At 38.9% G+C, this 26,240-nt stretch overlaps 1 protein-coding gene across 5 annotated transcripts in view; it reads left to right on the forward strand.

Annotated features, from left to right (window-relative positions):
• Positions 1 to 26,240, forward strand: part of MAN2A1 (mannosidase alpha class 2A member 1) — a 119,850-nt gene that overhangs the window by 88,410 nt on the left and 5,200 nt on the right. For 4 of the 5 annotated variants that reach the window (XM_054810943.1, XM_054810945.1, XM_054810944.1 and 1 more), the window contains 4 exons: positions 1,778 to 1,911; positions 3,004 to 3,145; positions 5,045 to 5,178; positions 21,350 to 21,544. In XM_054810943.1, the coding sequence (XP_054666918.1) occupies positions 1,778 to 1,911; positions 3,004 to 3,145; positions 5,045 to 5,178; positions 21,350 to 21,544 (605 nt within the window). Of the gene's footprint in view, positions 1 to 1,777; positions 1,912 to 3,003; positions 3,146 to 5,044; positions 5,179 to 18,777; positions 18,839 to 21,349; positions 21,545 to 26,240 lie in introns of those variants that run through there. The other variant, XM_054810946.1, reaches the window with a different exon arrangement.

The following is a 26,240-nucleotide window of genomic DNA, read 5'->3' on the forward strand; positions in this document are numbered from 1 at the left end:
TTTTACGCTTCCATTGGCATCTGGTTTTGCTATCAGCGTGATTTTGTTAATCATTTTATCAGACACTCTTAAGTTTCATCATCTTTCTAATTGTATTTTTATATTAACTCAAATTTTGCAGTAGAAAAGAGCTGAGAGTAATTCATGGTCAGCTCATTTTAAAATTGTAAACTAAAATATTGTATTCTTGTTCAATGCACTTGTGCTTTAATAGTCCCACTTTAAAATAGTCGGAAAGTCTATGACTAAAAGCATCAAAAATGGAGTGTATAGATCCACTTTTCCCAGACTAAGTCTGGGAATATTGAAGTGATTACTTGAATGGAATGCTTTTCATTTAGCACTGTAGTATAATAGCCATTGTTAACATGTTAACAATTGCTGGTACTGCTGCAGGTGGCATTCAGAGTTTAAAAAAGATGAGGAAACAAATACAGAGCTTGACATACTGCTCAATCAGGTGATAAAATCACAACCCTGACTGCATTTTACATACTAAAGAATAGCATAAAAATTGAAACAGGCAGACACTTTCAGCATTCCATTGTGTAAAGCTTCAGAGTGTTTGTTTTAGAATTTGACAAAATAAAGACCTTCTTAAGGAAACTATTCCAATATGCTCTTAAACAGAACTGCTAAAAATTTTAAAACTCTATGTGTAGAAGGAAAAAGAGGCTGTGCTAACCTCTGTCTGTATACTTAGAAATCTAGGAATTTTGTTCAAAGGTATCTTGCCGTTCTGCAAAAGATTCTACAGTTCAGGAGCTCAAACTGATGAGCGTGCCTCTGGGTCTTGTGAGTTGACATACAGTGCACTGTTGAAAACAACCCCAAAACTATCTAAGATTTTAAAATACTGTCTTCAAGTTTTAAAGGACTAAGTTGGTTAATCAGTCCCTCACTTTCTACTGTCTTCTGTTTACAATCCATCAGACAAGCACAATGTAATTTCATCTCACTGCAAAGAGATATTTCATATCTCTGTTCTGCTTGGTGGAATTCTTTTCACAATTGCTAGTCCCATTAGACGCAGAAAAGGTAGAAGTAGTCATGCTGAATAATGGTATGATTCCAGTCCAAACTGTGTCTTTAACTGTTTGAAAAGGTCAGGTTACTATTAACGGCATTTAATTTTCAGTGCAAGGCACTGTAGGAAAAAAAAGCATTACTGAACATCTGTCTGCATGTTCAGATATTTAATCCTTCTTTTAATAAGTAGGCACTTTATTAACAAAAATTTGTGTCCTAGTTGTGGCCATATCAGTGTGCGATTTCTTAATTCGCTGTCCTTAAGGAAGATTCTCCCTGTTTTTATTAAAACAACTGACCCGTTTCCTGCTTAGTGGAACGGTTGCTGTCAAGAAGCTGGTAACTTCATTCTTGTCTGTGAATGGCGACAGCCACTAAGAGTCAAGGGGAGAAGTGAATAGCTAGGTCTTGCTCCAGCATAATTAGCTGCTGCTAAAGACAGCACTTAACAGTTATGTGATGTTTCCTACTGATCTACCAGAACCCATGTTGGTTCTTATCTAGAATTGCTTCTGTTCTACTTCAGTGAAGGTTTCAGACTGTCTGTTCAGTGAGTACTGAATTAGAAGTACTGCTATATCATTTAGTATGTACCTGAACTGGCTTCAAATATCTGGTTAGATATAACAGAAAAGTAAAACCAGAAGGGGAAAACTAGATCACTGTGTTCTGGGAGCATAGTCATCCTTACTTATGTGACAATAGCTTTTAAAAATTGCGACATTTTAAATGTATCTTTCTCATGTAGGTTTGGAAGACCAGTCTCTTGAAGTTTCCAATATTGTGGATATTAGAGGAGAATATAATCGTGAGCTTGCAATGAGAATTTCATCTGACATAAACAGTCAAAATAGATTCTATACTGATCTTAATGGATATCAGGTAATTATTGTCTATTAATTATTAAAGCCTAGGGTCTCAGTTTTTGACTGTCTTAATACTTGTGATTGTAAAGAGTTTCAGTCATATTAATCAAACTCTCATGTTAAACTCCACGAATCATTTAAAAGGAGAAAAGCTTTAAAAATTTATCTGTTACAAAACTTGATTTAGATCAGATGAAGTAGCAACTATTTTCTTTCAAGGAGTTTGTAAATATTCCTTCATATCCTTTTTAACATAAGAATTGTAATACAGTGTGTTACGACAAGCCACTATGTAGTTGCTTGTATATCTGCATGCTGGTTTTCCCCTCTATTTAATTAGAGCCCTTTGGGTAGCACAATGCTAGGTGTGCATAAGGTCCAGAAACTCAGAGAGAACAACTGCTTGCTGCTGTGGTGGAAAAAAGTGATATATTTTTGGAGTCTAATAACTTGTTCTATTGGTAACGCATCTGAGGAACTATAGCGTGACTATTTTCTTAACTCGGACTCTGCAGCACACACAAAAGAAATAAAAATTTCTTTTCCTTACCTTCCTTCCTTGCTAAAAATAGTTTTGCAAATACATTGAAAACCATACCTGCTGAGTAAGAGACTACTGTTTTTCCAGTTAGTGTGTAGTACTGCATTTTGCTGGAGATGGTAAAGTCAGTATTTAAATATGAAAATAATTGTAATAGTACTACTTATTTGTCGTGTACCATTCAAGAATTCCACTAGCACTTTAATAAATTCCCATTATAAACCAACAATTCCATTTCTGCTACCTTGAATCTATTCACTGCTTGCTCTCTAGAGGAGAAAAAAATTTCTCTCATTCTATAACTGTGATTATTTCTTTTTTGTGTGTTCCCTTGATGAATCTTTCAGGTTTTTTTAAATATTCTTTGATCTAAAAGTACATTGAAGTTATCATTTCCAAAGTGGTAATTTTAGCCACAAATCTCCAAAAAGCTAAATAATACAGTGGAGTGAATGCTTCAGTGCCGGTTGTGCTTCTAAAGCACATGGGATAAATGTCTGAAAAGGTCTTTGAAATTTAAATGCATAAAGAGAATGTATTTTATTGAAGTTCGTGTTCATACTGCAGATCCAGCCCAGACTGACGATGAGCAAATTGCCTCTTCAAGCAAATATCTATCCTATGACTACAATGGCTTATATCCAAGATGTTGGCGTTCGTTTGACACTTCATTCAGCTCAGTCTCTAGGTGTTGCAAGCTTGAAAAATGGTAGGTATAAGATGACAGATATAATAAAGGCCTATCCTTCATGCTTGTCTGAAATAGTTCATTCAGAGATTACAAAACCTACTAGCATTTGAAGAAAAGAAATACATTTCTCTAACTCTTGATGAGTTTTAGAATATGTCCATAAAGGAGGAGGTAGAGGTTGTTCCCGTATGAGATCCTGTCATCTTCAATGGAAGATCTGTCTCAAACTAGAGACAGAGGAAAGAGATTGCAAAAAAAAAGACAAAATGAGCAATAAATTGTCAGAACCAGGTAATTTTCACTCAAAAACTCTGATGGTACTCAAGAATGAAACAGCAAAACTTAAATGGTTTGTTCTCTTTTGTACTGCTCTGGTAGCAGAGGGCTTAAGATAGATAATGTGATGCTGATCATATTTTTTGATTTGTTTGCTTTAAGGTAAAAAAACACTAGTCTTAGGATATATGCAATATAGCTTAAGTGCCCTGTCAAGGAAAACAATAGCAGCTTTTATGAAGTCTAGAATTAGTGAAATAAAAGGTAAAAATGACCCTGGGTAAGAATCAACACACTTCTGAAGCGAAATCATAGCTCACAAATTTAATGGAGTACTTTGAAAGAGCTGATGAATATGTTGACAAGGAAAATCAATTCATATTAAGAATTCCAAAAGGGACACAGTCTTGTCCCTCACAGCAGAGAAGGCTATGATGAATGGTCTTGATGGGTGGAAACAGAGATCAGTTGCTCAGTCTATATTGCTACCAGAATGAGGAGGCATTCAATTAAAGTTTTTTTTCAGAGACTTATACCTGTCTGTCAGCCCATGTTAGCCCAGCAATCCACAAAGACCAGCAATTCGACACACAATCCTAGTCTTACTTTAGTTCAAGATGGTAGTATGTTTCTTGCTCATTGCCACCTGACTTCTGTCCTGGATACACAAAATCTGTTTTCACTTGAGGGAAGGGAAGAACAAGTATTTAGAAAAATTCAATAAGTATTTGTATAACAATGAAGTAGTATAAAAGAAAACACCTTACTAAGCAGCCTTTTCTAGTAGCTTAAATTGTGCATTTCTTATTTAGGAAACAAGTACTTCAGTCTTCCAGTTTTATTTAGGAAACAAGTACACTTGTTTGAAGATTCAGTGAGCAAAAACCGCAACAACCTTAATTACATGCCCTGAACTGGTTTCCCTCTGGAGATACAAACTTGAAAAGATATGAACTTCATTTTCCATAAGGCTATTTATGATTTAACATCATGTTTAAAGAGCTATTTTGAATGTCAGTGCTACAGTTCAGTATAAACTCAGAACTTCATACTCAGTCTTCATCTGGTACAAAGTTCTTTCCTACTGCCCCAAGTGAAAACACCCTTACAAGAAGGAGTGATTGTGAGTATTTATATGCTCATATTGCCTGCCTGGTTTTCCTTCTGCCTCCAACTGTGAAACAAAAACAAACAAAGGAAAAATATATTTGGGAGGTGCACTCTTTTATGGAGTGTAAGATGAAGACAGTTCCTCTACAGAAGGTCTCTCCATACAGCTGCAGCTGCTTGGGGTGATTCTCCTCTTTGAGGCTTGATGTGCCAAGTATACTTGTTACAAATAATAGCTAACAGTAATAACTTCCCATGCTAAACTTCTGTTTAGACCCTTATGTTAAAAATTTGCAGGACCTTCTGCTGAAAGACTTACGAAAAATTTTTGGAAGGTTATAAACAGTCAAAGCCCAAAGGTATTAACTGTTTTCATAATCAGTCCTAACAGTATTGATCTGCTACTACTCTTCCATACACAAGAGAAAAATTGTGATTCTTTGTAAGTTATATTTCAGGGTATTTTTCTTATGTTTAATAGAAGCTTTACATGTTCTTGTTACTAGTATAATCCTTTTATTGCTCTTCCAGGTCAGTTGGAAGTGATCATGGATCGTCGCCTTATGCAGGATGACAACCGTGGCCTTGGACAAGGTGTCCAAGATAACAAGATTACAGCTAATATCTTCCGACTTCTGCTGGAAAGAAGACATGGAACAGATGTGGTAGGATTCACTGTCTGGATTTTTCTGACTAATTAAGATACAAATATTTATTTCTGTTGCAGCACTGAACTCAGTAAAGAAATTATTCCATGAGCAGTAGAACTAAGGAAATACAACTTTCAAGGGAGTTTTGTCAACTTGCTTGCATATTCTCATTGTAAAGACTTCATCTTTCACTGTTCCTCACACAAATACCTGCGGTGTCTGCTTTCTCACTCACACTTCAACACATGACTGGGGTACTGTTGTGGAAGTGTCTTCTTTTTCCTTTTATTTTTTTTCTTTACTGAGGAACCTTTTAAAAAATCACTAATTAGTGAGACTTCTGCTTCTTAACAAAGTTAACTGAATCTGTCAAAGGTTGACAAATTATTTTGGCTGGATGGGTGGAAAGAGAAAACATCTTACAAATTTAATTTTCTTAGGAAATAAGATTTAAGTGGAAATATTTATATGCCAAACATATAAACCTTCTCACTTCACTATGATTCTGGGAAAATTGAGACCAATTTGTTGTAAGGGTTTGGGTTTTTTTAACTTGCACAGATCATCTCAGTTCACCTTTTTTTCTGTATTTGTCTTTTGAATAACTTCAATTTTATTTTAGTTCTTTGCATTTTCTCTCTGCTTTTTTTCCTGCCATTTTTGAGAAGGACAAAATAAGTAGTACATCTTCATACTGAGGCAGTAGAATCATGATGACAACACTGAGTGTATTTTAAAATCATCACATAGCTAAAGATGAGAAGTTGTATACTGAGCTGCTAATGAATATGCAGATAAATTGGAATTAATTCTGGTTTATAGTGGATATCATTTACCACTGTGAGAGGATGATAATATCAAGCTTAAAGCTAATTTCCACCACTTAATGATTGACACTCCTTTTTCAGGTTGTACATGCCATAAGGATTTTCTAGTTCCTCATCCTGTATAACACAGGCGGTATATTAACTGCATCTGTCAGTGTGGTGTGCATATACCTGAACTAACTTGAAAGAAGTTAAGTTGATTTGTGCAGCAGTCTAGCTTTGACAACAACAAGCATCGCACAGGTTAATCTACCTTTGCAAGAAGAAACCTGCAGAGAGATACATGCTGCCACAGAAAACTTCCTTAGTACCCAGGGTAATTTGTGTTATATTAAATTAGAATGTGAAGCTGGTAAGTAAGAATTATTGGACATGGAAATCTACAATTACAGTAGCAAATAATGTGAAACAACAGAGACGGATCAAATCAGTTAGTGCCATGATGCTTGCATTGATGCTGTGTGCAGTTCTGCTATTTTCCATAGAACTATAAAATAACTCACTAAAAGGTATCTCTGGAAGTCTTCTAGTCCAGTCCCTGCTCAAAGCAGGTCTGTTTTTGTGTCAGAACAGACTTAAAGAACTGTCCAAAGGATTAGTCATTCATTCAGACCATAATGGAGAAGTGAAGGGTTAGAGCACATTTGGTGCATCCTTCCGGGGGAGCTCCTTGGTTACTTTTTTCTAAAAGAAAACTAGTCCATGCACACTGACACTACTCTGCAAGCTAGCACAGTGGTTAAGGGGGGTTGGCTGTAAGTTTGATTTCAGAACAGCACTGCTGCTTCAAACCAAAACACTCCTTGGGAAGATAGTTTGAGGATACCTCAATTTTGAACAAAGTCAGCCTAAACAACTCTGGGATTATTTGGTTAGTGGAATATTTACATATGTCTTTGCATACACCTCTCTGTTTGGGCTACCAGTCAGACATCAGCTCAGTAGAATAACAATGTATTTCCCTTTTCTTATTAAAATCTTCTTCCTTTCCTCCATTTTTGAAAGATTCTGTGCAAGTTGCTGAGAATCTTTCAAAGGAGAAGGGACAATTACCTGCTACAATCAAAAATATTTGAGGTGTTTTGAGTACCTGTGTTCAAGCATTTACCTTCCTCCCCTCTGACCATGTTTGCTGAGCTTATAACGATTTTAAATAGCTGCAGCAGGGTAAGCCTTTAAGGGCAGTCGGTTCTTACACACTCTTGCACAGACTTGAAAAGAATGAAGATCAAAGCCTTGGGGGACTGGGCATGGTCAAAGAGGTGCTGTTGGCCCAACTCATACAGTGTGCACAACCCCCAGGAGCCAAGCAAGATGTTTTAAGGAAACATTATCCTTCTGGTGTTTATATATGGAATTCCCCTTTGCTATATTTAGAGTGTTCTAGCATTTTGTTTTTCAAAATCAGTAACATTTTCTGATTCATGTAACTGTTTTGGATGTGTTTAAGGAAGGGAAGTAGTCCCCTTTCTTTCCGTTTTGTTAAATGTACAAACATTTTTTTTTTTACTGCATGGTTACTCAGAAGGTAGTTGTTATAATAGTTTAAAAATAGCCCTGTCAAAAAAATTATGAAGAAATTATATGTAGTTTATATATGTAATTGGCTGCAGTGTGACTCACACTGACCCTAATTTTGTTGTCAAGACCTATGTTGTTATTGACTTGAGGAACCATGGAAGCTACAGGAGGAGAGAGTTTAGATCACTTGGCATCTTTGCCAGTGCAAGCTTTTTCTAAAGTGTGTTACAAAATATTTCATTCTGTCTTTTCTCAAAAACAGTTCTGAAGAACAGGAATTTTTCTGTTCTTTGGGAAACTTCCCCATAAAAAGAGAGTGTGTGAAGTGTAGGATGTGCAATTCTTTAAAAATAATTAAAATAAATGAGCATCACTTTGGTGTAATTACTGTGGAGATTTTTGGTTATGACAATATCAACCAAAAGTTTCTTTTAATTTACATCTCCAAAATACTTTTTTCCTTCCCCAACCCCACCCTGAACAATATATTTTAATGGCAGAGTCAAACCACATGAATGTCCTGAAGTGTAAGATTGACCTGTCCAGTGGGTATGTAGAATTCTTAATAATCGCTAGCATACTCAGGTAGCCTGTATTCTCCTAAGTCTAATATCCTAATGTTACCTGGTTTTTGGCTCTTGAATGCTAGCTCATCTAGCCAGTAGTAAATACTCATGCTGATTTCACACACACACACCCCCCCCAAGATGGATACTACAAAAGGTGTATTCAGAATGACGGTATCATTCATTAAGCTAGCTATGTGTGTAGTAAGAGCTGGGCAAATCTCATTTCACTTTACATTATACTCACTAGATTTATTGACAACTGTGTCCTTCAGACCTCAGTTGATGCTGTTACAATTTCTATAGACATCCTTTTCTCTTCCTTCTAGATATAACTAATTCTGTTTATACATTCATTTTGTCCTTGCAAGCATTTTTTGGCTCTGCATATCTTTTTGAATTCTCTCCTAATATTCATTCTTCTTTTTCCTCTGATTGTTAAGCAAGAAGTGAATGCGTTTCATTTTTAAATTGAAAGGATTATTATTTAGCTGAGAATGAAACAGAGTACAGTTATCAATACTTGTCAACAGAGTAAATGTTTCTTTATTTTTGAAAATATATACTCATTATTTTACATTTATTATAAGTTTTGTTAAAAATAAGCATTGATATCTTTTTACTTTCTGGGCCTTAGTGTGGTATATTAGTATAAGAATATGAATGAAATAGGATTTATAGGAAATGGTAATATCTTTGTTTCATCAATGACATAGCTGGAGAAAAGATGCCATACCAGGCACGCACTTTCTCCTTCAGATCCCTATTTCATACCTTGCCTTGACTTGCTCAATTTATATAACTGGATTTATCGCCTAGTCTCAAGCAAAGAGCCAGGATTCAATGGCTCAAACAGCTGCCTTGTTTTGGGGGAGGTTGTTTAGAGAAACAATGATACAGGCAGTTAATAAAATCACAAATACGTGGCAGTCAGATAATCAAACTCCTTTTCTTCCACCACATACAACTACTCTTTTTTTTCTTATTAAATATCTGTCAGTATCCACTTTCTCTGAAAATACATGCTTGATGATATAGCCATTTCTGTCTGATTATGGAGTTGCATTTGGCATTTTCTTGGTGTGCATGTTTATAATGCATATGTACATTTCATATAGTAGCTATATACTATACTGTGCATTGCTATGCTATGTGTAACCACACCTTAACAAGCATAATTAACTCGATGTTTCAAAAAAGCAGAAACTCAACATAAGCCATTAGATGGCCTACTACCATTTAGAAGATTTTCAAGCCCATGTGTAACAATGTCAGATATCCTAATATTTTTAGTTATGACTGCCATAGTGAACTCGTTAAGTATATACAAAATCTTGAACTTTAAAGTCTTGGGGTTTTATGGTGGCCACAGAATAAATAAAAATAAAAAGACATTTTCCTCTCTTCCTCTCACATAGAACACAATGCATCTTCTTTAGAGGTTTGCCACATATATTTAGTAAGAGAGGTATACTTACTTCTTGTTTCATTTGAAGAGAGATTCAGGTATGTGTTAGTTCTTTACAGCTTTGCTTAAGACACTACATTTAAATTATTCTTACTGCTACTACTATATAGATGGTACTGTATTTCTTATACTCTTTGTGTCTGCTGCTTAAGAGCAGTGTTTCTGTCTCTTATTTATCTACAAATACTATCTGCTTTCAGGCCAGCATTGTCCTCTTTTTTATGCCGGGGCACCTTAGAGCTTAATTTCTTTCAAATATTGTTTTTTCTTTACACTGTGACAAAGATGTGTTGCAGAAAGGTTCTAAGCAAGGACAGATTTGTCTCCAAGCGCCATTCACGTGATACTGTCCAAAGCTGTAGGGAGTGAATGTTCTCACTCTACAACAGGGCAGCAGCCACTTCTTGTAGCTGGCTCATGGTGAAGTAGGTAGTACAGAGGACTGCCTTCCTCTGATTTCTGGACTTATAGCTATGTCTCTCTTGTGGTTTTGTTGTTGGGGGGGGGGGGCGTTCTGTGTGTGTATGTCTCTACAGTGAATTACTTTCCTTCGGTTATTTTCATTTGTCTTCATTCATGTGTACCTGTCTGCCAGCTCTGTTTAGCAAGAAAGTATTTTACTTCAGTAGTATGCAACATATTCAAGCTTGATCTTTCCACTTTTAGCCCGTATAACTCACCAAAGTGGGAGAGTAGAACTCTTTCAGGTATTTTCTGAGCTGGTACAGCTTGAGGTCTTTAAATGTGAACCTTTCTGTATCACCACTTCTAGGAAGGCATACTTGTTCGTGCTGCAAGCTCTGGCAGTAGGGCAGAATCCTTCTTAAAGGAGGGAGAAAGGCTGCAAGTCCAGCTACTGCTGCTTGTATTTTCAAGTGAAATAAATCTCAGGGGATAATCTCCTTACACTTGGAACAAGCAGTTTCCATCAGCAGCAAGAACTTCACGTAAGCAGCAGACTTCCAGTGCAGATAGCCTCTCTGGAGGACAAAAATTAGGAGATATCTTTGTGTAGTTTCTGTCTTTATCATCAGTTGGGTGACCTACTTCCTCATCAAAGCAGAACTCCAGAAAATTTCTGCTCACTATGTTGTGTTGTCTTTGGGAACAGGATAAGTTCTTCCCAGTCAACAGGAAATAATCTATCACTGTGTCCCTTCCAAAACTCTAGCATGGGTTATTTATTTAGGCATTAAGTCCCTCCTCCTTTCTCCTGCACTGTTATTGAACAGTATAAACACTGTAAGAAAAATTAGAAGAGAAGAAATAAAATTGGTGGGAAAGGCTATAACTAAAGTATAAAATACTTCTATTGAAAAAAGCATGTCATGCTGTCTGTCCGCTTTTGTGATCCCTTTCATCTGACTATACTGATGGCTGCATATTTGTCAGCCTTGGTAATTATGGTGATGTGCTTATGATCATGGTGACTAGTGACTTTCTTTGCCATCTGTACGCTTCTTTAGGCCAGTGAGCAGCTGTTCTCCAAATGATTTGTTTATAGAACATGATTGCCATTATGGCATCCAATTAAAGGCTAACTAAACTAAATGCAAGGACCTGACAGTTATGAAAGGAACAGTGATAGGTGGAGGAAGCGAAGGAACCTAACCAGGGAGGAGTGGAGCACACTCAACTGGCCATGAAAGGAAGAATATTAGATTGTTCACTGGTGTAAAACCCAACAAGACAGCTCAGCAGAAATCACTTTATGCAGACTAAGGGCGTTATTGCCCAAAGGAGCAATAGATGATTTGGAGGGAGGAGAAAATTTTGGACTTTAAAAAAAAAAAAGTAAAAAAGTAAAAGAAAAAAAAACAAGACTTGTTATGGGATGTTCAGTGGAAGGACACAGGAGGGGAAAGAGAAGGATTGAGGAGGAACAAGTGGGACAAATAGGGGTAAAAGGGGCATAAAAAGGTCTGATCAAGTCCTGTGCTTGATCACCACAGCCTATCCTGTATTTTTATTGTGCGTGCACAACCTTTTCTGAATCTTTGTGAGCCATTAGCCAACTTCAGGTAAGACTAGGAAGCAACTACAGTAAGAGATCTGTGTGTCAGCTATTGGAGAGACAGAGAGAGATCATGGGACTGAGGGACCAGTGCAACTGACTGCCAGTTGCTGGCAGGACCTCTGTTTTCTGTGTGTGCATGTAAACTGCTAGCGAGCTTCAGGCTGACAGGCAGGGATGTGAAATCTGAGCTGGTCAATGGTTAAGAGGCCTAAGGCCCAGGCCAGGACATCAGACTGACTTAAAATCTGCACTAAGGGATCTGTGGTTGTTGAGTGTACTTGTGAATCAAGAAAGTGAGGTTCTTTGACTAGTGAACTTCAGACCTGATCAGCTGGAGGATGCAATCAGGTTCAGGTTGTTCTGCTCATGTTGCCCAAGTGCTCTGTGTTTGCATGGGTGCTGGTAAAGATGCTGCTCTCTGCTACTTGTATGGCTGGCCATGTGTGTGTGTGTGTGCCTACTGGGTATACATGCTTGGCCTTTCTCCTGCCTGGTCTTGGAGGAGCAGAACCACAGCAGGCTCCCATCTATCAACCTGGGATGAGAGGAGTCCCCTGGTCTTAGAGACTACCATATTTGGCTCTAGCAGACTGGGAAGAACTTCTCCTGTGGGTCCTAATTTCTTTGGATTTGGTTACCTATAGCAGTCCCCGGTTTCCTCACCTGCAGTTTCAGTGCCAGCTAAGAATCCGCAGGCAGTACAGAAAATCTATGATGATTTTAGAAGTCAGTGTGAACCAACTCACAGCCTCATGGATATTTTACAGTGCCTCAGAATTTTCATTTCTTCTATAATCAGCCTCCAGGGACCCATTCGACCTAGTGTGGCAGAAATGCATTTCCAGTGTAACAGCCTCCAAGTGAATTGAGAGAAAAAATTTCCATTCCCTGAGGTAAAGAGGTAATATCAGTTTTTGTCTGCTCAGCTGAGTCCTCCTTTGCTGGTCACTTCAATAGTAATCAAAAAACCCTAAGCATTCCAGATCATGGTTCTTGAAACATATTTCCAAAAGAATGTATGCTTTGATGTGCAAAACTGTAATATAACTGGTGAATATTTCAATGTTGACAAAAATGTATATATGAACAATTCAGGCAGATCTAATCTCTATATTTTTCAGGATTTTTGCCTCCCCCCCTCCAGGATTTCAGGAAAGACTGATGCTCTAGTGTAGCAGAAAATAATCTGGCATCAGTATTCTTGCTTATAATCTTTGTAAGATTTCAGGATAGCTGCCTGTTCAGTACTCACATTTATGGCTGTTATTTCTGGTTGCAATTTATCCGAGCCTTCCTAGAAGTCTAATTCGTTGCAGAGGACCCGCTTTTTTAGAGAGATTACCTGGAGATTGTTCTGCTGAAGATTCATGTGCAGCTTTGAGGTCTTAGGTGTTCTGAATCCCACTGCTCAGTGAAGATCTTTCTAGGACCTTATTTGATTTTAAAAAAAAAAAATTACCTCTGCAACCACTAGCCAGTTTGAAAGCTGCTTGAAGTGATGGTTCGTATTTTCTTTGATACGTGATTATATCAGCATTGCACTCTTGGATACTGAAAAGGAATTATTCGCCTCAGAAGAATTCATCCGAATTCTGACTAATTGCTATTTGTTGTATTATGGATGTAAGCCCCATTATCTAACATCCTTCTCCTTTCCTTACCAAAAGCACTAGGAATTTTTACAGGCAGACAAAAATCTAGTTCCAGACATTGACCTCAGAAGAAGAGGAATGATACATCATAGAATCATAGAATGGTTTGGGTTGGAAGGGACCTTAAAGATCATCTAGTTCCAAACCCCCTGCCATGGGCAGGGACACCCTCCACTAGACCACGTTGCCCAAAGCCCCACCCAACCTGGCCTTGAAAACTTCCAGGGATGGGGCATCCACAGCCTCTCTGGGCAACCTGTTCCAGTGCCTCACCACCCTCACAGTAAAGAATTTCTTTCTAATATCTCATCTAAATCTCCCCTCCTTCAGCTTAAACCCATTACCCCTTGTCCTGTCACTACATTCCCTGATAAACAGTCCCTCTTCAGCTTTCCTGTAGGCCCCTTCAGGTACTGGAAGGCTGCAATCAGATCTCCCCGGAGCCTTCTCTTCTCCAGGCTGAACAAGCCCAACTCTCTCAGCCTGTCCTCATAGGAGAGGTGCTCCAGCCCTCTGATCAGCTTCGTGGCCCTCCTCTGGACTTTCACCAACAGCTCCATGTCTCTCCTGTACTGGGGCCCCCAGAGCTGGACGCAATACTGCAGGTGGGGTCTCACAAGAGCGGAGTGGAGGGGCAGGATCACCTCCCTCGACCTGCTGGTCACACCTCTTTTGATGCAGCCCAGGACATGGCTGGCTTTCTGGTCTGCAAGTGCACACTGCTGGCTCATGTTGATCTTCTCATCAATCAACACCCCCAGTCCTTCTCATTGGGGCTGCTCTCAATCCATTCCTCCCTCAGCCTATAGTTGTGCTTGGGATTGCGCCGACCCATGTGCAGGACCTTGCACTTGGCCTTGTTGAAATTCATGCAGTTTGCAGGGTCCCACCTCTCCAGCCTGTCAAGGTCCCTCTGGATGGCATCCCTTCCCTCCAGCGTGTCAACCACACCACACAGCTTGGTGTTGTTGGCAAACTTGCTGAGAGTGCGCTCAATCCCATTGTCCATGTCACCGACAAAGATGTTGAACAGTGCCGGTCCCAGTACCGACCCCTGAGGAACACCACTCGTCACCGTTCTCCACTTGGACATTGAGCTGTTGATCACAACTCTTTGAGTGCAACCATGCAGCCAATTCCTTATCCACCGAGTGGTCCATCCATCAAATCCATGTCTCTCCAATTGAGAGACAAGGATGTCGTGCAGGACAGTGTCAAATGCCTTGCACAAGTCCAGGTAGATGACGTCAGTTGCCCTTCCCTTGTCCACCGACGCTGTAACCCCATCATAGAAGGCCACCAAGTTTGTCAGGCACGATTTGCCCTTAGTGAAGCTGTGTTGGCTGTCACCAATCACCTCCTTATCTTCCATGTGCCTGAGCATAGCCTCCAGGAGGGTCTGCTCCATGATCTTGCCAGGCACGGAGGTGAGACTGACCAGCCTGTAGTTCCCTGGGTCTTTCTTTTTACCCTTCTTAAAAATGGGGGTAATGTTCCCCCTTTTCCAGTTGGCGGGAACTTTGCCAGACTGCCAGGACTTCTCAAATATGATGGCGAGTGGCCTGGCCACTTCATCTGCCAGTTCCCTCAAGACCCGCGGATGCAACTCCTCAGGTCCCATGGACTTGTGCACCTTCAGGTTCCTTAGATATTCTCGAACCTGATCTTCTCCTACAGTGGGTGGTTCTGCATTCTCCCAGTCCCTGCCTTCTGTGACCTGGGCAGTGTGGCTCAAGCACTTGCCAGTGAAGATTGAGGCAAAGAAGCCGTTGAGTACCTCGGCCTTCTCCATATCCTGGGTAACCAGGTAACCTGTTTCCTTCTGGAGGGGACCCACATTTTCCCTCATCCTCCTTTTCTCACTGACATACCTATAGAAGCTTTTCTTGTTGTCCTTGACATCCCTGGCCAGACTAATTTCTATCAGGGCTTTGGCTTTCCTAACCTGATCCCTGGCTGCTCGGACAGTTTCTCTGTATTCCTCCCAGGCTACCTACCCTTGCTTCCACCCTCTGAAGGCTTCCTTTTTTTTGTTTGACTTTGCCCAGGAGCTCCTTGTTCATCCATGGGGGCCTCTTGGTGTTTTTGCTTTACTTCCTCTCTGTTGGGATGCATCGCTCTTGAGCTTGGAGGAGGATATCTGGATATCTGGATATTCAGAACTTATCAGACTTTGATTATTCTTTTTTGTATTACTAAGAATTGGATGAATTTAAAGCAAGCGCATCTGATTTTTACTTGGTGACATAACAGCCAGGCAGTCTTGCATGTAAAGACTGCAACTATGTTGTAACCATTTACTGCTTGATGTCAATTTCATTAATTTGACTAGTATCAGTCCAAAATAAAACCTGAATTTCTCTTCCAAGTTGGGAGCTTTAGGGCAATGTGTGTGCAAGAATGTTGTGCAATTTTCTCACTCTCTTCCTGTTTAGAGACACCTCCTTCTTCAAGTGAGGAGCACCCTATATAGTAAAGGGTTCAAGATGTTTGCATTTGGGGAAGAATGTGTGTAATTTTAAAGCTAAGGCATCTGTCCTTATCTATCACTTATTTGTGTCATGTGTTGTAAAACTGCATATTCACATAGTCAATGATGTTGTCTGCCATTATGTTTCTCACCTGTAAGCAGGCTAGCACAGTATTACCCAACCAGTTTCTCATGTAGAAGCAGCATCTCATCAAACATACAGATGGTTGTCAATCTTTGCATCGTACAGAAGAAACCATTTTTCTTTACATGTTTGTCTTTGGGAAGCTTTAGATTCTTTGGCTGACCGTCTCAGCTGTCAGTTGCTAGATTAAGGTTGACAGATATTTAATAATATTGTCTCTCTGTGTTTTGGGACTAGAGATGCTCTGAAAAGTCTTTCTACTCGACAGATTCGATTTTCCAGTCCAGAAACATTCTTCTTTGAAGAGCGCTGCCAGTTAGTTTTCTGAACCTGTGACAGAGAAAGTCAATAAAAGTTGTTTCCTTACACAGTGTGAGAGAAAGCAAGACACTTTTTCCTTCCAGGAATAGTCCAGGTGGTTTGGTATCAGACTGTTTTGATCTGCATCCCTTGATTTAGCAGGCTCAGCATTCTGTCTTGTCCTGGTTTCCAGCTGGGATAGAGTTAATTTTCACAAGAATCTGGGAGGGGACGCAGCCAGGATAGCTGACCCAAACTAGCCAAAGGGATATTTGATACTATATGAAGTCATGCTCAGCTGCCGTCTGAGGCTAAACCATCACATAACTGTTTCCAGATTTTATTTGAATACACTGACATCTAAAGTCAGCATCCACATTTCAGCATGTTTGATCACATAGTTTGGATGCTGGTGAGGTTTTGGAATTGTTATTTCTTTCCTGACTAGGGTTGTTCATAACAGAGAACAGTCTAGAGGAGGAGTAAATAGTCAAGATTTGTGATTTGATATTCTGTCTGCCTCAGTTTCCTTACTTCCGTATGAGAAATTTTAGACTACTTAGTCTGTATGGAAAAGTTAATTGCTTCTCTGTTAGCTCAACTGAAGTCCAATTATCAAGTGTTTCAGCTTTACTTTCTTCTCTACAGTATTTTCCATTTCTTTCTTCCATTCAATTACTAAATGATTTCTGAAGAGTCTAATTAGTGGTTTTCCCCTCTAATTAAGGACCTCAGTTCCTCAATTTAGACTCTTACCAAAAAACCCTTTGAGTCTTTTCTTAATCTGTTCCATACTCCATTTATCGATAAAATAGCTCATTTCTGATATAACAGCACTTTTAATAGAGGAGGCCATTCTTAGAACTTGTTGAAAATTGTAACCTAAGATTATACTGGAGTGTAGCTCGTTAGGTTTTTTCCCTCAAAACTAAAAGTTTAGAATTATTCACCTTACTTTTGATGACAAGGAAAGATCCCATATGGGGATTTGTTTACATATATTGCACTGTCATTTCAACACAGACATAACTGTATATGAATGTGCTTTAAGGTAGTTTAAAAAGGCAGTATTTGCTTTGATTGGAGCTCATTAAGCTAGCACTCAGCTGTATCAGTGGCATTTGTCAGAATCTTGCCAGTATGTTATGTTTGTAAGGCTGCCACTGGAGCTCCATTCACCCTTTGAATGTTAAACACTGTCACTGAAGTTGAGGAAATGATGCCACTTTTGAGAGAGCAGTACTTTAGATGGAGGCTGTGGGACTACGCCTTCTGACTTAGCATCAGCAGGGTACAAGCCGCCCACATAGTGAATGTGCATATAGAGTAGCTATTCTTCCAAATGAGTCGCCTGTACATGCGAACCCTTCCCATCCCTCTCTTTTCCCAGAGTCCTGTTTAAATTTTGGATCACTAGATAGAGAGGGGAAGGACATACTACAATCCTTTCGTGACTGTGATGTACCTAGAGGGGAGTGGGATTTGAAGTGTCTCTTTTGGCTCTTCTGTGATAGTGTTGTCTTAACAGTGTTTGAAAAACCCTTTTTCCCTTGGTCTTGGCAACTTTCGACACCTGCTGTACTCTCCATTGCTATTGCTATCACATAGATTCACTGAATGATTGCACTTCTGTTGATGCAGTCATCCAAAACTGACTGTCGTTCCAGATGTGGGAGTACCAGATTCAAGATAAAATCTCCATCTAAGTCTTAGCATAGCTTTTCAAAGTTTCAAAGTGGATAATGCTTAAGTAAAATGCTTATGCCTGTGATAAAACATCTAAATGCAGCAGGAGCAAAAATGAGCCAAGTTGAATCAGCTCTGGTTCCAGCATTTGCCAGAGTCCTTCAAGACAGTGTTTCTCTACAACCTTCAATTCTTTCCAGAATCTAGGAAGCCACTCTTTATGGTTCTGCTACAGTTTATCTGAGAATTTTGTCCCATTGTCCATTAATAGTAAATGATTCTCTCCCATCCACATTCTTCTTCAAAGTTTCCACTGTCTTTCCTTCCATCTTTCCTGATTTCTCAACTGCAATATATGTTACTGCATCTTTATACTAAAACCACCTTTTTTATTCACATTACTTCTGTTAGCCTTAGAGATGGCTTTGAAGGATTTAGTCTTAGAAGATTGACCTGCTCCGAGCTATCTTTTCTTAGAAAGGCTGAGGATTCATGTGATATTTTTACCATGGATGATATTTTACTTTCATGTCAGCCAATATACAAACCTGCCTCATATTTTTTCCCTGTACTTCTGATCACTTCTGGGATTAGGGCAAGATTTTGACCCATGGATGTCATGCTTGTGTTTATGTACACAGTATTTTTCTATTCATGGAACAGATACTTTCAGAAAGATCTCGTGTCTCTTCTCAAATGACTTTGGCATTTTCTGAGGAACATCTTTTTCTGAAATTGTGAGGACATCTAAATGAGTTCTGTTTGTTTTCCGCAAGCACTGTACTTCCAGACATAAAGTTGCACTTAGAATGAATTTTCAGTCAGTCTTCCCATAACAAACTGTGGCCCTTCTCCAAGTAAGTATTTGAGATGTGTTACAGTGAGAATTTGGATGTAAATAAAACATTTAAAAAAAAAAAAAAGTTGTTTCTGTGAAAGCTCACCCTTCTTCCTCTTTCCAGCTCCTTGGGGTCCCTTAAATCTGAGAAACCTGGAGTTGAGGGGAACTATGCTGGATATGGGGTATGCACTTCTTACTGCAACATGTATGTAGTGTATGTTGGGCAGTGGTTGAAAGTAGAGGAGGAAATGACTGAACGTCAATTCTGTTTAGGCAAAATCACTGATCTCAAATGCTTTGAGTATTGAATGCCCATTGTTCAAAAGTGCATGTGAAAAACTGGTCTGAAATTACTCTTGTTGCTGGACAGTAGTTTTGCCTTCTAGTCATTCTCAGGTATCATGCCTGGACCAAGGAACCAGTTGCAAGGGCTTTTGATACATCTTTTGTTTTAAATATTATACTAGGATGCAGCAATTATTTGACTGATTCATGTATAATTTGTAAGGTATTCTAGGAGACGTTATTTTAAATTCTCAGATGCAAGCAATCAATTTATATCATGGAAAAGATATATAATAGTAAGATTGAATAATAGTAAGAAAACTGTCAATAAAATGTTTTGACTGACTTCAGCATATCTATGGCAACAGAGTAAATGGTTTTCCTTTTGGAGTGAAACAGAATTCTTTGAGAGAACATGTATGTGCACATTTTCCCTATGGGTAGAGTGTGCATGCAGTCACTTGAACAAAGACCCTTAGCTTTAGCTGTACTTAGAGCAAGCTTACTCGTACACTAATTGTAAAGGAAGAAAATCATGACAAGGAAGTTTGCCAGTGATGGTGAACCTTTCAAGGTAATAAAAAAAAAACCAAACCAAGGCTAACTGAGAAATTGGAGGACTCAAGACTGAGTATGCATTGTCGTGGTTTTCAGCTGGGATAAAGTAAATTTTCACAAGAAGCTGGGAGGGGACATAGCTGGGACAGCTGACCCAAACTAGCCAAAGGGGTATTCTGTACCATATGACATCATGCTCAGTATATAAGGGGGGGGGGTTGGCTGGGTCATTGCTCGGGGATGGGATGGGCATCGACTCCAGACGGTGAGCGAATAGCATTGTGTGTCACCTGTTATAAGTACTGTTGTTATTTCCCTCTCCCTTTGCTGTCCCAGTAAACTGTCCTTATCCCAACCCACGAGTTTTACCGTTTTCCTCCGATTCTCAACCGCATCCCACCATGGAGAGGAGGGGAGTGAGTGAGCGGCTGCATGGTGCTCAGCTGCTGGCTGGGGCTGAACCACGAGCAGCATGCAGTAAAGTGGTAGATGGAATTCAATGTAAATAAATGTAGCAAGGCACGTGGAGGAGCAATCCTCTACAACTATTACCATTTTTGGAAAGTAAATTGGGGGTCATAATAGGTCTATAAAAATACTAGCCTCAGTGCTTACTAGCTACCAGAGAGGCAAACAGTGTTAGTCATTACAAAGAAAAGCACCAAGAATAAACCAGAAATTATCATCTTGCATCAATTCAGCTCTGGCATATTTTCAGTTGCTACACGGTCAGATGTATTTAATGCTACGGCAGAGGTATAAATAAAGATGCATATATGCATACGCACCCCAAAACAGGAATTACTGTTATGGTTGTCTATTTTAAGCTGATAAATAATCCTCCCCTTTGCTTTAAGGGTCTCCCATTTATTTTTTATTTCTGCATTTGCAGCCTATCATAAAATGCAAATGTAAGATATCAATGCTTAAGATACTGTTTTCAGTGAACTTTTTGCAAAGTTTTCACTAAAAATCACTGGTTTAAACAAGCAGGGATTTATCTGACTATGCAAGGAAAAATAAGAGAAAAATAGGTTTTCATGCATTTCTAATTTATTTTCACTGATATTCTAAACCAGAAATTGCCTTTTTAAAGTTTGTTTGTTTTCTTTTCTGGCTTCTATGGAGATTTAACTAGCTATTGTGAATAGTCATCTTGGGTTTGTAACACAGTTTCTGCAGCCATGTAAAAGCACTGCAAATACAAAACTTGGGAAAGTGCAAAGGTTCTAAAGTCTTGGGAGACAGTCCCTTCAGTTCCTGCCAGCATGACCTTGAAATAAAACTGGAAAAGAAATCTTTTACATTGCAGACCAACACAAAGGTGCTTGTTGCAATTTCTTCCAGCAGTTTTAAGAAGTTAGATTTAAAAAGAAAGAGGAATGTAGGATACAAGTTAGATGAATCTGAAGAAAGTAGATAAGAAATACAGGACAGAAAATTTATGCAGAAAAGGAAGCCTGCAAAAGGCTGGCCAGCTGGCTATCAGTACTCAAGTAGATACTGAATACCTAGGAGCAACTTGCTAAAGTAGTAACTAGTTTCTTTCCCTAAACTACATTGTTTACACATCAAGGGCTAACGCAGAAATCTGAGGAACAATTTAAAATGAGGTGTCATCTAATGATGATTTTGAAAGATGTACTAATGATTTGTAAAAACAGGAAGTATACCTAGTACTGGAAGAGAATTAGTGGATGATCAGAAGTTTCCAAAGGTAATTAAATGGACACTCTGTAAATTTAAATTTTCTATTAAATTAATGGAATCATATATAAAGTGGGTTTCAAAATTTAGACATGATGGTATATTAACTTGATTTTACAAATATTCTCTCTTGTATTTTGCAGAATGAAGAGAAGGCATCAGTCAGTTTTCCCTCACTTCTTAGCCACGTGACTTCTTCTTTCTTAAATCATCCTGTAATTCCAATGACAACATATGCAGATTCAGGTGTCCCAGAGATGCTAAATACTTTTTCTCCACTCTTGTCATCCATGCCTTGTGACGTGCATATAGTCAATCTGAGGACAATCCAATCAAAGGTAAGGTCAAACCACTATTTTTATGAGCAGACATGTGATATAGCTTATTAATATAGTCTAATCAAATACTTTATTCAAGTAAAGTAGTTTGTGGGAGGTTTTGTTATATGATATACTGCAGCATGATGAGTGTTTATTGTTAATTCTGCAAGAACTAGAGCTTCAGTAGCGTGAAATACAGGAACTGTTTATTCACAGCATAATAATATGCATAGTGCATTATTCTTTCTCTGGAAGGGTGCATACACTCTTGCCTCTTCTGTATTAGAAAGAATTAAGTTTAAGGTCATTAGACTGTGTTCTGTGTACAATAATCTGTGTTTAAACCCTGATCCCATTTGGAAGACTTAAATAAAATCTATCACATCTCAACATCCATAGGAATTGTGGTGGGTTGTCCCTGGCTGGAGGCCAGGTGCCCACCAGAGCTGCTCTCTCACTCCCCTCATTCACTAGACAGGGGAGAAAAAGTATAACGAAAAGCTTATGGGTCAAGATAAGGACAGGGAGAGATCACTCACTAATTGTTGTAACGAGCAAAACAGACCAAACTTAGAGAGGGAATTCATCTGATTTATTACTAGGCAAAACAGAGTAGAGGAATGAGAAATAAAATCAACTCTTAGAACACCTTCCCCCCACCCTTCCCATCTTCCCAGGCCCAACTTCACTCCCAGCTTCAACCTCCGCCCCGCTCAGCGGCACAGGGGGATGGGGAATGGGGGTTGCGGTCAGTTCATCACATGTTGTTTCTGCCGCTTCTTCGTCCTCAGGGGGAGGACTCCTCTCAGCGTTCCCCTGCTCCAACATGGAGTCCCTCTCAAGGGAGATGGTCCTTCATGAACTTCTCTGACGTAAGTCTCTCCCACAGGGTGCAGACCTTCAGGACCAGACTGCTCCAGCATGGGGTCCCCCACAGGGTCACAAGTCCTGCCAGCAAACCTGCTCTGGCATGGGCTCCCCTCTCCACGGGGCCACAGGTCCTGCCAGGAGCTTGCTCCAGCGTGGGCTTCCCATGGGCCACAGCCTCCTTCGGGTGCCTCCACCTGCTCCGGCGTGGGGTCCTCCACGGGCTGCAGGTGGAATCTCTACACCCCCTCATCCTTCCTCCATGGGCTGCAGGGGGACAGCCTGCTTCACCATGGCCTTCACCACGGGCTGCAGGGGGATCTCTGCTCTGGCACCTGGAGCTCCTCCTCCCCCTCCTTCTGCACTGACCTTGGTGTCTGCAGAGTTTCTTACATCTTCTCACTCCTCTCTCCGGCTGCAAAAGCTCTCTCTAACTGTTTTGTTTTCCTTCTTAAATATGTTATCACAGAGGCGCTGATTGGCTTGGCCTTGGCCAGCGGCGGGTCCATCTTAGAGCTGGCTGGCATTGACTCTATCAGACACAGGGGAAGCTTCTAGCAACTTCTCACAGAAGCCACCCCTGTAGCCCCCCCCGCTACCAAAACCTTGCCATGCAAACTCAACACAGGAATAAATGGTTAAAATATTTTTAAGCTTAAATACAAGACCTATTTTAATTATTCTAACATCAGTTAACAGTCCTCAGTTGCTGTGAAACTGTTCTCCAGTAAGTTTACAAAAAAAGCCAAAAAACCACACTCAAAGAAAAAACCTGTTTTGTACTCAACTTACACAATTGTAACCACCATATTTCAATTTTCTGTTTGATAAACCATAGAAGTAGAATTATGTGTGTATCCTTCTTCCGCCAGCTCTTGTATAAATTCTGTTCAGTTTTTCAATACCTTTTAAAACGTGGGTATATTAACTTTATGCTGTATTGCAGTATCACTCACCAGTGCTTTTACCATAGATGAAATCCCTTTTAAATTCTGCCATACTTAGATACTTACAAACTACAGTTGTCCCTTCTCCCTTGTAGTCTCCATGCTGGTTGAGGTAGAACTGCTCATCCATAATAACCTCAGATTATATTCAGAATATCTGCAAAACTTGCCATTAGCTACTCTTTTATCATAGTTCTTAATTTTTAGTCTTAATCATTATTTTAAATCTTAAAAGAATTAGTTTACTTTCTTGCACTTTCTCTGTTAGTAGCTCAGTCTCATGTACATTCCATCAGCTGTGACTGTTTCTTATTTTGAATTTCAAAGTGGAATAAGTCTTGATTCTGTGGACCTAACGCTTTTGAAGAGTTATGAGGAAGCTTTCTATAGAATTAAATCTTCACGTGCAGTGTATGTTCCAGACTTCACTGTAAAATCTTTTCATTTACCTCAGCCAGCTCAGCACACCTGTTTGCTTCAGCATGTCAAGTCCAGGAGCAGACCTTTATGAATGTGCCCCCTCTCCCTTTTCGAGGCCTAAACTTCTTCCCCTTGTTTGCATCATGTGGCCATGAAACTTGTGAAATGGAAGGCTGACTCTGCTTTTTGAGTTCAATGTTACTACCTGTAGGTGAATTCTACAATTTTGTCTGGGCTATACCAGCCCCACTATCCCAGTTGGTGTAAGACTGAGGCTGTGATCTCTTCCCTGTCCACAACTGTATATTTCAATGATTACTTGATTGACAGCTCTTGAGCTTGCAGTATTACTTCGTGCACTTCAAAGTGAAAGTTATCAGTAGTCATAGGATAGGAGCACTATCGTTATAGGTACAGAACAGTTCTTCCCTACAGCAGAAATGGTGCTATGCCTTACAAACAATTTTTTGCATGCCAAAATGGCCTTCTTAAATTTCTCCTCACTGTATGTTTCCTTTTTCTGTATTCCAAGAATTTGAATGACAAGTGTCATCATTCTGGCTAATTGACAGAATGCAATTTTTTCTAGAAATGTAGATGACTACTGCATTGCTTTAGCTGTTGAAGTTGATTTTCAAGAAATTGTATCATTACAATTCCACAGTAAAGGGTACAAAATTAAAATAAAGTATTATTAAGATTTAAGGTAAATATCAGAACGCATGAAGTTCAGAAATTGCATTAAAGCATAAATGAGAAAAGACATAAGGGAATTTCTAGTTTCCCTTTAAACTCTGCTCCTCTCAGTGGGAAGAATATTGCAATTGTTGTAAGATACATGATCTTGCCATGGAAGAGTCCAGTGCCTAAATAAATTTTTAATAAAGCTCCAATTTTTAAGTGTTTGACACAGATTTTACCTACCGTAAATAGACTGGGCCTCAAGATTTAACAACTGAGTACACTTGTCCCTTTATACTAAATATAAATACATATTTTTGCCATGTTGCTTGAACTTTTCAATGCATGTCTGTTAGCTTACAGTAATCGGATAAAAAAAAGTGTTCAAATGGGTTTTCTTTCTCATCAAAATTTTAGCAGCATTGCCCTGGGATACTGCTTATGAGAAAGCCTAGCAAAATTTTTTTTCCAGCTAGAAGCCTGATGTGAGAACCACATTTTATTTCTCAGAGATCAAAATCAAATCAAACTTTGACAGCTCTTCCAAGAAAGGCAGAGATTTGATAGTACAGTAGTTAGGGAATTTTTGTCATATAACAATGCTGTGAAGTTTAACAAGATTCAGGATGTTATTGTTTGTTGAAAATTGAGAAATTTGTTACAGGTTTTCATGTGGTTAGCATGGTCATGTTTAGAAGATGCATTTGGTGTAAATTAGGTTCGTCCTTGCTCAGACATTCCTTAGGCTTGCATACACCTGATCTAATTTACCGAGAGATGATATAAGAAGAGGTAAGTTAAAGTAGATACGGAGGCTGTGGCAACTTAGTCAGTCTTACACCTGCTTTGATAATAGGTTAGAACAGCTTAATTTATTACACATGGATGCTATGTGCATGATAAAGTCCTGGGAATTCTAAAAGGTTGACTACTATATCATAGATATTTATACTTACCAAAACTTTTCCTGAAGGTGTCATTAATTGTTTATTACCTTTCTGGGTTTTTTTTGTTTTGTTTTTTTGTTATTGTTTTTTTTTTTTTTTTTTTAATTTTAATTAAGATAATATTTAATTTTAAAAACTTAAGATATTAAATATTCATGTCATCATTTGAAATGCATAAATGCATTTGTTATGCAGATTACTACAAGATAATTCCACTGTAACAGAGAAAGTGTTGATACCCATTACTGGCTTGTCATTTTTAACATCAATTTACCCCACAGGAAGTCAGGCTTTTGCGATATGAATTTTAATATTTCACTAATACGATGTTTAGGCAGATGGTATTATTTTGTGTGCATAAAATGTCTACTTTCAAGAGCAACACTGTCACATCAGTGACAGTGAAAACCAAGTCAGGTCTGTCATAGATGGAGACAGAAAATTATTTTGTCACATCATCATTATTACCTTCCTTAATGTAGAAAGTTATCTTATCCAATAAACAGGATAAGAATTTTTTCAAGCATCAATGATATTAAGTTCTGCAAACATGTTTGAACATGCTGACTGTAGACACCATCTATTAATTAAAAATTTGATTTTTAGGTTGCTATAAGCTAATGTTGTTCATGAAAATCCTCTCAAACTGAGTTTTATTCATGATTTGTAAAATTTGCAAAGTTTATACCAGTCAATATTTTACTGCAAGTTATCTCATTTCAGTTCAAAATACTGTGGAGTAAATTTTTACTATTTTAAATGAGAAATGTAGAAAACACTTAAGTTTAACAGCTTACCATGTTTTATTACCTGAATGAGTACTTAATACTATGAATTTGTCATACTATGAAG

Source organism: Grus americana, chromosome Z (assembly GCF_028858705.1).
Source record: "Grus americana isolate bGruAme1 chromosome Z, bGruAme1.mat, whole genome shotgun sequence".
In the NCBI taxonomy this organism is placed as follows: Eukaryota; Metazoa; Chordata; class Aves; order Gruiformes; family Gruidae; genus Grus; species Grus americana.